This window comes from Pseudoliparis swirei, chromosome 21, assembly GCF_029220125.1.
Source record: "Pseudoliparis swirei isolate HS2019 ecotype Mariana Trench chromosome 21, NWPU_hadal_v1, whole genome shotgun sequence".
NCBI lineage: Eukaryota > Metazoa > Chordata > Actinopteri > Perciformes > Liparidae > Pseudoliparis > Pseudoliparis swirei.
The window spans coordinates 3,073,298-3,087,526 of NC_079408.1; the positions used below are offsets into that span (position 1 = coordinate 3,073,298).

The following is a 14,229-nucleotide window of genomic DNA, read 5'->3' on the forward strand; positions in this document are numbered from 1 at the left end:
TCACCTGCGGCCGGAGGTGGGCCAAGACCAGCCTCTCCAGGGAGGTGAAGCAACACAGACCCTCAGCCGAATACAGCGCTTTTCTGTTTTCTGCTAAAGTTTCATGCACGACATTTGTCCACGACACACCCCGAATCCCCCCCCCGAGAATCGTGAAGTTATAATCGCGTGACGGCTTCTCGGTCTCCTGGAGATTAAATTGGAAAAAAAGCAGATTGCACCGCGTGAAGCAATAACTCAAGAACGTTCATTTTTTTGGGATTTTTGGAGTTTAACGTGCATTTTTAAAGGCTGCGTTCATGGACAACATCCTCTTTCATGGCAATAACAGTGCTTTTTTAATTAATTTTTTATTGGAAGAAGTTTGAAATGAACTCGAGTGATTTATTTGCTCTCCTAAGCCGAGGTACTCTTTACGGGCTCTGGTCCAGATGTCAGACAAGAATCAGAGGAGCGTTCTTCTCTCAAACCTCATTCAGCTGGATGGATGGTGGTCTGCCAGCCCCCCCCCCCCCCCAACCCTATCAAATGGGATGGAATGACCCTCTATTATCCAAATTGTTGCCGTGGTAACTCTGTGTTGTTGGGTCCCGTGCTATTTCAGGAAATAGTTGTCATGAGTTACATTTATCTTACGGGTAATTTCAGTCGTTAATTACTGCCGGAAGGGTAATAATTGCATGCCAGACCTGCATTACACACACACAACTAAGGAATGTATATATATATATATATAAATATATATAAAAAAATCTACTCTAGATTTGACAAATTAGGCCAATTTACTGGCTCTGTCAGTGCATCCATGGTCTTCGTCATGAGATGGAATGTGCAGATGTAATGATGAATAAATATCACGTCATTTAAGATGTAAAACTGCATATTTTCCGTTCCAGAACGTAATACAACCTTAAATCCCTAATGTTAATTAATTTGCAGATGATGAACATTTATTCATCATTATTTTTATTATTAACTTGTTTTGTTTAATTTGAATCACTCCATGGAAAATTGGATGCAAGTCTATATTGATCGCGTACAAATATTTTTAATTTGACTGAAAAACTTGCAAAATATGCATATCAATTTAAATAAAAAGTAGGAAAAAAGTATGTATGATCATTTACACTAATGCACATAATGTATGTCACGTGTCTATCCTAAAATAATCCCCAACAGTGCATTACCTCATGAGAAAAGCATCGATAAAATACCGTTAAAACTGCCATGTGCCCGGGAAGGATGTTTGAAAATTCCACCCGCTCCTCCTGTTAAGGTTCGTTTGATTTATCCACACGTAGCGATATAGGTGGGCGGGGTAATTTGGAAAAAACACACATTTTAATGAATAATTCTTATTTTTCTCAACCACACAACGAAATAAAGTGCAAATAAAATGTAATAACGTCTTTGTATGTCATCATCTGTGTATATTTGATACTATATTTTGTTATATTTGAGTAATCAGGAAATGTTCCGCGCGGAGCCGTTGCTATGTAGCAAACGCCCACTTCCTGTCAACGGCATCCCTGGCGGCCTTCTGATTGGTCCGCCCGGCTCAAATTCCAACCAATGGGAACGGAGCGCAGCACATTCGTATCCGCAGCTGAAGCACTTTTTGTTTGAGCTCTCTCGCGCTGGACTTTGGACTATTTACACCAGATAAATGCAGGATTTCCTCTTTACGGAACCAAAACAAACCAACGGGAATCATTACACACGGTGAGCAGAACAAATATATGCAATTTAATCTCGATATTGTGCGGAAACATACGCATGCAAATGTCACTTTTTTTCTTCTTTTTTTCTCCATCTTTAAATTTAAATCTATCTTAAACTACAAAACGACACCCTTTTTCTGTAAAAAAAAATACCGACGCGCCATTTTTCCCCCTCCGTTTTAAATGTGTTGTTTTTTAATGTGTCTCGCAGATCAAAGTGCAGCCGGTGCAGAGTTGTTGTGTGCGGGAGAATAAAGGAGCGCGCGCCATGCCTCTCACGAGGGGGAAGAAGCCCTCTGTCGCCGGGAGCAGGATCCCCAAACTGCATGGCACCGAGAACCAGGTAAACTATACATATATATATATTAATCATGCTGATGTGTGGTCACATAAGCAGCTTCCCTGCAGAGAGGCTGTAAACAAAGCAGACGTTACGTCATCTGCTCCTCCAAGCTGCATGACCTTTAATTTATATATGTATATATAATTTCTAAAAATGCATGCAACCGTTTCATTTATTTTTTGCGTTCTGCATGCATGTTTTTATTTTTTTAATACGTGTGTGTTCAGCTTCCTGTGTGTGTGTGTGTGTGTTGCAGGAGGAAGGCCCCCAGGTGAAGCGGTCCTCCTCTCCTCCGCAGGGGGCCCCGAAGAAGAGGACCGCGTTCATCGACATCACCAACGTAAGCTCGACCGCGTTTACGACGCACGCGTCGAGAATCGGTTGCCAGCGGCCACCTAGCAACGCTTTTCTGAGGATGCCTGGTTTGATTTCTATAAGTTATATAAATATATATTCAACAACAACAACAAATTATATATATACATATCGTTTACTTTGTATTTTCCGATGCATTTAAAGTATTTTTTTAGTACTTTAAAGATGCGTAGAAAGCGTCCATTGTGGGGACTCGGTTACTCCCGCGTGTCTTTCATAGATATTAAAACGTCTTTAAAAGAAAGAAAACCCAAATTTAGTTTTAACCACTCAGAATGGTCTCTTTGGGATCAGCTGTGTCCCCAAAATATCTCGATACACTTCCTGTATCCAAAGTGGGCGTGGTCACCCCCCCCCCCCCCTGGTGGTCATGAGAGAGAATGCATCTTTAACACGTGAAGCATAGACTTCTATACAACCAGAGGAGTCGCCCCCTGGTGGGCAGGAGAGAGAATGCAGCTTTAACACGTGAAGCATAGACCTCTATACAACCAGAGGAGTTGAGAGGAGTGTGTCACACACACATGACTCTGCTGTCGTTCTCTCTCCATCAGGCTCACAAAGTCCACATCAGCCTTCCGGGGAAGAAGAAGAAGAAGAAAGAGGAGGAGGAAGCGAAGAAGCAGGTGAAGAAGACGAGCGCCGCCTCGCTGTCCGAGAAGAACCTCGCCAACCTGACAAAGTAAAGCGGCCGCTCTTCACCTCCTCTTCCTCCTCTCTCTCGTGTTCTTTCTTTTCATTCTTTCTCTTCCTCTGCAGGTCTTCGTCGGTGAGCTCGGAGGGGACGCCGGCGGCTGAGAGGAAGAAGGAGGAGGAGGAAGAGGAAGAGGAGGCGGCTGCGCAGACGGTCGCGGCGGCTCCAGCAGACGAGCCGGTGGCCGCCGCGCCCCCTGCTGGCGTTGAGGTGCCGGCGCACCTTCAGAAACAACAGGTGAGGGGAGGAGTCTTGTGTTGTGGGACGCTTGTTTTCTATTTATTATCGATTACGATGTCTGGTCTCCGGCCCTGCAGGTCCCGGTGGAGTTCGACATCGACTCTGAGAACTCGGAGGACTGTTACATGTGTCCGGAGTACGCCAAGGACATCTTTGACTACCTCAAGCGGAGAGAGGTGTGTGTGTTTTTTTTAAATGTAAAAAGCTCGTCTTTGTCTACATCTTCACCTCCGTTGTCGCCGCCTGCAGGAGAAGTTCATCCTCCGGAACTACATGCCGGATCAGAGCAGCCTGAACCCGGAGATGAGGGCCATCCTGATCGACTGGCTGGTGGAGGTGCAGGTGAGTCCCCCTGGTGGCCGCGTCGGGAACTCGCGCGTCACACGCGGGTCGATCACACGCCGATCTCTTTCCAGGAGAACTTTGAGCTGTACCACGAGACGCTGTACCTGGCCGTGAAGATGGCCGACCACTACCTCGCCAAGACGCCCGTCCACCGGGAGCTGCTGCAGCTCGTGGGCTCCACCGCGATGCTCATCGCCTCCAAGTTTGAGGTAAAGACGCACCAAATATTCTAAAGTCACCACGAATGACGCTATATTACGGTCTAAATATTAGAAAAAAAGAATATAATTTTTTTGTGGGGGGGTCTATATTATTTGGACAATTTACCCTACGCTTTTATTTTGAAAAACACCGCCAGGAAACATGACGATTAAGCGGCTTATTGAGCAAAGTGGACCGTGAATAATGACCGCGATGCGAGATTGAGGAAGCCGCTTTCACGCGGACGAGTACTTCATTTTGTTCTTTCTCCTGACTTTTATTTTGGCGGCGCCCTCAGGAGCGCAGTCCGCCGTGCGTCGACGACTTCCTGTACATCTGCGACGACGCGTACAAGCGGGAGGACATCATCTCCATGGAGGCCACCATCCTGCAGACGCTGTCCTTCGACATCAGCATCCCCATCCCCTACCGCTTCCTCCGGCGCTACGCCAAGGTGTGTGTGTGTGTGTGTCCTCACACACTCCCCTTTGAGCTGGTCCTGAGTGTGTGTGTGTGTGTGTGTGTGTGTGTGTTGTCCCGCAGTGTGTGAGCTCGGGGATGGACACGCTGACCCTGGCCCGGTTCTACTGCGAGATGAGCCTGATGGAGATGGAGCTGGTGGCGGCGCGGGGCTCGCTGCTGGCGTCCGCCTGCCTGCTGCTGGCGCTGGTCACCAGGGGCCTCGGGGGATGGGTAGGCCTCACGTTCACTCACCTGCAGCTCTGACCTTGTGCTTCTACTTTTTACTCCGCCGGCGGGATCTGAAAAGCACGTCTTCTTTCAACAATCCTCAAAATTATCCAGAAGATTTTCATCTTTCCCACGGTCAACAAACGCATCGTAACCAAAACAAACCGTAAACTTTCAAAAAGATTTTTATAATGCGCGTCTCAATGTTCCTCTGGTTGTATAGAAGTCTACGCTTCACGTGTTAAAGCTGCATTCTCTCTCCTGACCACCAGGGGCGACTCCTCTGGTTGTATAGAAGTCTAGTCCCTAAGGGTTCTCCGTGTTTCAGGGTCCCGTCCTGCAGTACCACTCGGGCTACCGGGCGTCGGACTTGGCGCCCGTCGCCAGGAAGCTCCACGAGGTTCTGTCGGCTCCGCCCGACGACAAGCTTCAAGCCATCAGGAACAAATACTCTCACAAGTGAGTTAAAAAATAAATAATAACGAATAAATAAAAATAAACGTAAGGAACGCTCGAGGGTCGCCGTCTCCGTACGTTTCGACACTCACGGGCGCTCGGTGTCTTTCAGGGTGTTCTTCGAGGTCGCGACCTTGCCGATGGTCAGCGGGGACGTTCTGGAGGAAGCGTTATCCCAGTGAGCCCCTCCCCCTCTAATTCCTCCTCCCCCATCCTCACAAAAAAGGAAAATACATCCGTGCCTGTCCAATTTTTTTGTGAGTGAAAAATATTTCCCAATATTTCTCCGAAACCTGTACATAACTTGTGAATATGTTTAATATTTATACTTTTCCCGTCTTTTTATATCGACTATTGGGAATAAATCTCCGATTCCAGTTTGTGAAAAGAGTTCTGAGTTCGCGGTGCTGCAGGTTCTTTTAACGGCTTCTTTTTATACGTATATACTGTTGCAGTTCAGTGCACATTTGGCATTGTTTTTTAAAATAACGTTTTATAAGGTTACAAAGGATAAAAAAAAGTCTTAATTTGTGTGTGTGTGTGTGTGTGTGTGTGTGACTACGGTGAGATGTCAGTCAACACTTACTTTTATGGTGAATTACACACCAGCCCAAACATTTCAATATGTTTGCCTACATTGTTGAGGTTAGTGTGTGTGTCTGTGTGTGTGTGTGTGTGTGTGTGTGTCCATACCTGTACATTGTCTATCATGTTAATATCACCAATGCTAATTATTTGTATAAAAGACGACCGCACGATGCTATTTCTAAATGGCCGTCACGCACGCTCTTAAAATAAATTGCTTTGTTTTTTTATAAAAGTTTCTTCTTCGTTGGTGTTACACGAGTAGTTTATTTTATATTTATGAATTGTATTCTGCCGTTTTTTTCTCGCCTTGTGAACCCTGGCGTGTGGTGACGCCGGGCGGCCACTAGAGGGCGGTAACGCTCCGCTCTGTGTTGAAGCTCCTCCAGACGAAGACTTTAAATATTTAATGATTATCAGTTTATATTCTTTATTTATTACAGATTTAAACACTGAAGCCAGTTTCTTTTTCTTTTTCGAACTTTCTTGAAAAAATATTTCAATTAAATAATTAATATTTGTTCTATTTTGTAATTCTTCACTCGTGGAATGAAAACTTCCAAATTAAACATTTAGGTGTTTTTATTTTTGCGTCTAGATTTTTCTCCCAAATTTACCAAAAGTTGCTTTCGATAATACTTTATTTCCATAAAAAAATTAAATATTTTAAAATATTTATCTTGATGTCAGTAAACACCTGGAGAGTTTATTGGTGACATCCGTAACGGTTCAAGTAAATCATAAAAAAATTTAATCTAGAAATCTAGGCTTAAAAAAAGAAAGCTCTTTGCGTTGAAGCTCCTTCAGATGAAGACTTTAAATATTTAATGATTTATTAGTTTATATTCTTTATTCATTTCAGATTTAAACACTGAAGCCAGTTTATTTTTCTTTATATAACTTTTTTGTTACAGACAAAAATATATATTTTTTTCATAAAATGATGAAAAGTTCTATTTTCTAATTCTTTCACTCGTGGGATATAAACTTCCAAAATAAACATTTAGTTTTTTGTTTTTGCGTCTAGGTTTTTCTCCCAAATTTACCAACAGTTGCTTCAGATAATACTTTATTTTCTTAAAAGTAAAAAAAAATTGTAATACAAAATATAATTTATCTTGATGTTTGTAAACACCTGGAGAGTTTATTGGTGACATCTGTAACAGTTAAAATAAATGATTAAAAATGTCAATCTAGAAGTCTAGGCTTAAAAAAAGAAGAAAGCTCTCTGTTAAAGCTCCTCCAGACGAAGACTTTAAATATTTAATGATTATCAGTTTATATTCTTTATTTATTCCAGATTTAAACACTGAAGGCAGTTTATTTCTCTTTATATAATTTACTTGTTACAGACAAATATATATATATTTTTCATTAAATGATTAAAAGTTCTATTTTCTAATTCTTTAACTCGTGGAATAAAAACTTCCAAAATAAACATTTAGGTGTTTTTATATTTTTTGCGTCTAGGTTTTTCTCCCAAATTTACCAAAAGTTGTTTTAGATAATACTTTATTTACAAAAAGGTAAAAAATAAAAGAGAATTTGTGATACAAAATAAAATGTATCTTAATGTTAGTAAACACCTGGAGAGTTTATTTGTGACATCTGTAACAGTTAAAGTAAATTATTAAAAATATTAATTAGAAGTCTAGGCTTAAAAAAAAAGTAACTTCACCATTTGGTTGCACTTAGCTCCGCCCCCTGCCTGCGTCACTTCCGGTTTAAAACCCCCCCAAAACAAACGTGTCATCGGCCGGAAATGCAGAACTCGAGGCTTCAGAAACATCCACGAACCCAACAGGTCGTCATGGCGACCGCTTCTCACAGTCTTACCTACAATGTTTATCTTCCAGTTTCATGAACTACTCTTCTAGTTTTTAGGTGTTTTAAATGTTCTCTGTGTGTCTCGTTTGAAACGCCTGTTGTCCTTTTTTTTGGGGGCATTTATAAAAACAACGCAAACAAAATGTTTGCTGTACTTCACATCGCCGTCGGTTCCTGGCCTTCATCGTGTAAACGCTCATAAACGTCTCGAGAGGCTTTTATTTTATTCCTCCTCAAAGTCCTCGGTTGACAATCAGCTCCTGGACTGGAGAGATTTGAACGGATCAATAAGTCGAGCAGATGCCCCCCCCCCCCTCCCCCCTCCTCTAAGTGACAGTTTGACAGGGAGGTGGAGGTTTGAGGTCTGAGGGATTTAAAGGGACACGACCCATTTAAAAAGAGACAGAATTAACCAGCAGTATTATTTTTGAAATATAAAATATAGATGTTTAATGTATAATTAACATGAATAACCTGTAGCCTTAAAAAAAAAGAAATTATATTTTTAATACAAAAAATATAGATGTTTAATGTACAATTAACATGAAAAACCTGTAGGTTTGAAAAAAAGATATATTACTTTTTTAATTAAAAAAATATAAAATATAGATGTTTAATGTATAGTTAACATGAAAAACCTGGAGGTTTGAAAAAAAGTAATATATTTTTAATACAAAAAATATTAAATGTTTATTGTATAATTAAAATGAAAAATCGGTAGCCTTAAAAAAAGAAATATAATTTTTTAATATAAAAAATATAAAATATAGATGTTTAATGTATAATTAACATGAAAAACCTGTAGCCTTAAAAAATATAGAATATAGATGTTTAATGTATAGTTAACATGAATAACCTGTAGCCTTAAAAAAAGAGATTATCTTTTTAACAACAAATATAAAATATAGATGTTTAATGTATAATTAACATGAATAACCTGTTGCCTTAAAAAAAAAGATAATTTTTAATTTAAAATATATGCAAATGTGTCTGAATTTCCAAAATATATATAAGAGATACAATCTTTAAATAACATTAATAGTAAAAGAAGTGTTTCGGTAATTTTCCATCAATTTATTTGTTTATTGACGAATATTTTTGAGTGAAAACGTTGAATGAATGTTTATGGAGAATTATTCAGGGTTAAAATGTTCTTTAGTGTTGACGGAGTGTTCTGTTGGAGAAGAAGAGACGGATTATTCTGCTTATTTACACAGACACACACACATACACACACACACGCACACACACACACATAATTGAATTGCCTTTCATCTCCTGCTACATCTGCGCCTGGAGACTCCTGAGCCCATTCTTCACGTAATGCACTCGATCAATTAAAGTGATTGATTGGACGCACTCTGAAAGTGTGTGTGTGTGTGTGTGTCTGTCTGTGTGTCTCCCCCCCCCCCCCCCCCACACTTTTACCCTGAGCCACAGATCCCAGTAACTCAGTCTGATTAAAGTGTGCAGGTGGAGATGCTGCCCATTCTGCCAGTGCAGAAATGTATCTAAATATATATATAAATCTACATCTGTGTGTATATATGAATGTATTTATATATAAATGTATTTATAAATAAATATATTTATATATATAAATATATTTATATATATATAAAAAATAAATACATTTTAAAAATTATATTAAAAAAAATAATAAATACATATTTATAAATAAATATGTATAAATGTATTTAAATTAGGGCTGTCAGCGTTAACGCGTTAATCTATGCGATTAATTTGGCCGCGTTAACGCACTAAAATATTGTAACGCAATTAACGCAACTTTGTTTACTTCCGGTGTTCGTTTAAGTTTTTACACTCAACCCGAGTGTCAAACCGCGGCAGTACGGTTTAACACTGTTTCCGTTTTAACTCGTGGATGAATCAGTCGGGTTTCCTCCTGCTCCTTCCTCCCGTCTCCCCCTCTGATACACAGAGGAACGGAGGGGCGACGTGTCGGGTGACGCGGCGCGGAAAGAACTCGTCACACGAAACCTTCAACGTGATTGGTCAATCTGTTCGTCTGTCAACATTTTGGGGAAAAAAACAACCAATGAACACTCAGTAAATCACAAAGGACCTCCCACCTCACAGGTAAGGCTCATTAGCAACCTGTCAGTCAGAGAGCAGAGAACACGGCGCCAGGACAATGAGCCTCATTGACAGTGTTGCCAGGTCCGCGGTTTTCCCGCGGAATTGGGCTACTTTTGAAGTGTTGCCGCGGGTTGAATTTCTTGTCCGCTGGTTCGGGTAGACCTATTTTGCATGCAAATTACATGAATATCTTTAAATAAAAATCCATATTTTAAATGAAATAATTTATTTCTACCCAAATCCTACCAAACTGACACCAGATCAGCACGTACACACATGGACATGGGACACGCCCACATACACACACGCACCTAAAGCTCTCGCCGCTCTCAGTCTCCCGCGACCCGCTCGATCCCAACTCTGGTCTGGTAGTTAGTGTAGCTAGCTACACTGGAGAAACATGCCACCCGGTAAGTGGGCTAAATACGGGAAGAAATATACGAAAGAATGGGAAAGTGAAAACGGAATTAAAGAATGGATAGAACGTGTGGTTGGGGATGATACCAAAGCTTTTTGTCGGTACTGCAAAACCGAGATTCGTGCGCACCACAGTGATCTCCAAAACCACAGCAAAACGGGGAAACACATTCGAAATGCTGCTCCGTTCTCCAGTTGTCGAGTGTGTACATTGTTTGAACTATAAGTATATGATAAAAATATAGTGAAGCAACATAAGGTGTTTCAGTTGAAATAAGGTATTGCATTAACTACAGTAAATGCATATGAAGTAAAAACAGTACATTCATGTTGTCCAGGCAGGGAGGAAGAGAGAAAAGGGAAGAGAAAGCCTCAAGACAAAGCAACAGGTTAGTTTGTCTGTCAGTGAATTGGTCTACACCTTCACAGAGCTATATTTTATTTATGATAATATACTGTATCTAATTACACAAGGCCATTTTAGGACCTAGGTGAAATAACTGTTTCGGGAAAACTGCTTTTAATGCTGGCATACTAACCATTTGTTGTTACTTTGTAGATATTACAATACATTTGGAAATGATAGCAATGTTGTTGGACTTTAAAAGCAGTGTATATGGTTTGGCACAGGCATATTTTGAGTTCTGATATTGGGCTTGTTTTTTGGGCTTGTTTTATTGGCCTTTGGGCTGGTTTTGATTGGCCATTGGGCTGGTTTTGTCACACAGACCTGGCAACCCTGCTCATTGAATAGAGCTGAGATTGTTCTGGAATGTTTGATGTATAACACATTGGTATGTGTCATATGCAAACGCCTTTAAAAGGTGAATTTAAATTTTTTTGTGACATATTTGAATGCCAGTCAGTTACCAAGGCCACTGGTTCTGCTGCTGTTCAATGTTAAAGATGACAGGACCAATGGGGTCTCAATATACTTCTTTTTTTTTACGAATCTGGATGTTTCACTGAAGAAACAATTTATCATCCACAATATTAAATACCTCGCTGGCACTTTATAGGTAGGAGCCTCTTTGAAAACACAGCTCTGTGTGAAGTTTGGTCTTTAAAAAGAATGAACTTTTAACCTTTAATTGCGATTAATGAATTTTAAAATGTGCGATTAATTAGTAAATTTTTTAAAATCGACAGTCCTAATTTAAATATATACTTATATACTTGTGTGTATATATATATATAAAATAATTTTTTTCATATATACCACCGGAAATGAACCTTTAACGTAAAGAGCTTGAAATAAATATGAAAGATACAAATCTCTCTGAACATAATTACCACGGCCGACAACACAGTGCTTTATGTATTTTAGGACTCTACGTTGTACATGTCCTCTCTACCTCGCTGGGATATTTAGATATTCGATGGCGTCTCCTCACAGAGAGGGAGAGACGCATCTCCAGTCGACCAATAGGAAGTCTCCACTACCGAGGCAGAAACCAAATCGGCAGTTTATTTTAAGAAGAGCCAAAACCGTTCGGGAAGAAGAACGTTTTCATGCCGAGGAGGAGGAGGAGATTATTGGATGAAGATGTGGGATGAATGAAACAAAAAGACTAAACCCCTCATCCAGAATTTAATCCCCCACTTAAAGAGATATTTATACAGATACATTCACACGGAAACCAGCCGGGAACCAGGAAGTGGAGGAATGTTCCGTTAAGAAAGAATTAAAAAAGTTATAAAGGTCCATAAGAGTTTTATTTATGCTGTTCCCACTGATTCATATTTATTTAGAGTGTTTCCCATCAGGAGAACCATATGCACTGATATGCCACATGTCATGTTCATAAATAATTAGTTTTTTAAATAATTAAATAACCCAAAAAAATATTCCCAAAAACTTGTTTATTGTTTAATTAAAATAAAAAATGTTTTAACAGACATTTTTATTTTGTCTTATCACAACCATCTGACCTATTATTATAATTGAACCAAATAAGAGATAACGAAAATAAAGTTAAATAGTAGACTTTAAACCACTGGATGTTTTTTGGGATAGATAATTAAAAACAAATTGACACCACTGTGTTTTAAAGCCTGGAGATATTAGTTAAAATTATTAATTAAAATCTTAATTTAAAATGTCCGTTTTCCTTATAGGACGATAATTAATCTTTTAAAGCCTGCAACAAACTCCTCTTCATATTATTAAAATGAGACCCGGATGGGGTCAAATGATCCTCATTACTGCCACTTATCCACATGTAACACGTCAGATTGGGATGAAACATCAGAATGAGCCAAATTCTTTTTGATTCGCTTAAATCTTCCCTCCGGCGCTCTAATTTATAATTAAATGGATTTTCCACGTGACAAATTACACAGAAATATTTAATTTAATAAATATCCATCGGTTTATCTTCACGCTGCGTTGCCTTCACCTTCAGGGAGCTCCTCCTCTTCTTCGCCGCTCTGTGTTACCGTGAAGATAATCATCTGCTGGAGGACATTCATGTGTGTCACGTTGTTTTTACTGTGCAAAAAGAAAAAAGGATGTAAGAAGATGATGGATTTGATGAGAAAGAACAAAAAGGTTATTAACGTTGAGCCAAATGAATTATAAATATGGGAAATTAGAGGATTCACATTTTGAGAAAGTGGGGAGGAAAAGTGTAATAAAAGTGTTCTTTAAGAAGTGGAAGGAATATAATAAAAAAAGAAGACTATGAATCCCTAGAGCTATAATATTGTAAAAGTCTTGTCAAAAAAAGCGTTTTCAGAGAGAAGCCGACCTAATATGTGTTTTAAATAATTAATTTAAAAGTTATTTGGAAAGATAACGATAGAAGTTCAAAGTGATGAAAGGTGATATAATAGGTTCAATATGGAAGATGATGATTTATGTTTGTGTTTTTATTTGTGTCCTTGTCTGATTGTTGTTGGTTGTTTTGTAAGTTTTATTTATTCGTTGTTGTTTTTGGTTGTCTGGTGTAACTCGTAAAAACTTAAAATGAAATGATTGAAAGAAAGAAGTTAAAAGTGTGAAAGTGACACGTGGAGGTCGGTAAATGAAGGAACCGTGACGAACGGTCGATGTATTACGATCGTTAAAATACTTTCAGTGTCGAGGATTAAAAACAAAAACCTCCAAATGAGTAAAAGTCATCAATGTCACTGTCTTGACGAAATATAATTAAAGTCTACCTGGTGATTCAACCCCAACTAAATGAAATGTAAATCATAAATAAACATCATTTCTTTACTTAATGTCATTAAAAGCTGTACAGAGTCGTCTTTACTATGTAAAGTTTACTAATATTTATTCAGTAGATATTAATGAACACCAATCACAGTTTTTACATTCGTATCTTCGTTAGCTAGCATAGCTTAAAGTGCCAACGCCGGCTAACGATTGGCTGAACTCGGCTAGCGTTACGTAGTATCGCTATGACGCAACCGCGGCGAGCTCTAGACCACGCTACGCTGTGATTAGCCGGTCTGACCTTCAGAATCTATCCGTGAAAAATGGAGAATACGGCGCCACAACAAACCCGCCGAGAGAGGAGCAACGCCGCCCGGCGAGGAGGATTATTAATCCCAGAGGCCGAAGAACCCCGAGAAGTATCCGTCCATCCGAAGAGTGGCCAGAAAAGAAAAAACACACACGTGGCTTCACGGGGAAAAAACAAGTTTTTTGGGGGAGTTGAGGAAGGATTACCAGAGGAGGAAACCACCAACAGAGGATTCATTCTTCTTTTATTTCCACACTAACTTCCCCTCTTCCACCTCGGGCTCAACCCACGGGAAAGGCTCAGAGTTCTCCTTCTTGCAGGAGAACTACTCTTCTATTTTGCAGTTTTGGCAACTTCCCCTCGAAAAAATCCTCGATATTAAGATATTTCAAACACTGGAGGCGCTGGAAGAAAACGTCGGGGGATCGGAGAAGTCCGTTGGGTCGGTTCTCCGGGGGGCCGCGACTGTCGGGGCCAAACTTCACGGCAATCCGATCAAAACCCGTTGAGGTGATCCGATTCTAAACCGACGATGAGTCACGAAGGCCAAAAGAAAGCAGCAGCTTGGTTAAAGGATGAAGAGGAAGATGAAGATGCATCGGATCGGCTTTTGGTCGAGACTTTAAAGGACGTTCTGTAATTCAGGGTCCTTTCCAGCGGCCATGTTTGAAGATCTGAATGTCATTCCTACACACAGAAAAATAAAGGTTCTCAAATGGTTCTTTAAAAGGCTTTGTGGTTCTCCGAAGAACCATCGCCTACTGA

General features: G+C 39.9%; 1 protein-coding gene and 1 long non-coding RNA gene across 2 annotated transcripts; both read left to right on the forward strand.

Moving 5' to 3' along the window:
* Positions 1-1,618: 1,618 nt before the first annotated feature.
* Positions 1,619-5,896, forward strand: ccnb3 (cyclin B3). The gene is made up of 12 exons (XM_056442878.1): positions 1,619-1,722; positions 1,933-2,064; positions 2,321-2,404; positions 2,994-3,121; positions 3,199-3,370; positions 3,451-3,549; positions 3,623-3,715; positions 3,790-3,927; positions 4,218-4,373; positions 4,463-4,612; positions 4,938-5,068; positions 5,178-5,896. The coding sequence occupies exons 2-12, from the start codon at positions 1,990-1,992 to the stop codon at positions 5,245-5,247; spliced, it is 1,296 nt and encodes a 431-aa protein (XP_056298853.1). The 5' UTR covers positions 1,619-1,722; positions 1,933-1,989; the 3' UTR covers positions 5,248-5,896.
* Positions 5,897-10,076: 4,180 nt separating this feature from the next.
* On the forward strand, positions 10,077-10,736 carry LOC130211859 (uncharacterized). Its single transcript, XR_008835182.1, has 3 exons — positions 10,077-10,196; positions 10,333-10,383; positions 10,723-10,736. It is a non-coding gene; the product is annotated as an uncharacterized LOC130211859 (long non-coding RNA).
* The last annotated feature ends 3,493 nt before the right edge of the window (positions 10,737-14,229 follow it).

What these genes read in the sequence shown, in the direction of transcription:
- ccnb3 (XM_056442878.1), top strand. Translation starts at nt 1,990, where the DNA reads ATGCCTCTCACGAGGGGGAAGAAGCCCTCTGTCGCCGGGAGCAGGATC. An exon ending in TGCATGGCACCGAGAACCAG is followed by an intron (nt 2,065 to 2,320) that starts GTAAACTATACA and finishes TGTGTGTTGCAG; the next exon opens with GAGGAAGGCCCCCAGGTGAA. An exon ending in AGGAACAAATACTCTCACAA is followed by an intron (nt 5,069 to 5,177) that starts GTGAGTTAAAAA and finishes GGTGTCTTTCAG; the next exon opens with GGTGTTCTTCGAGGTCGCGA.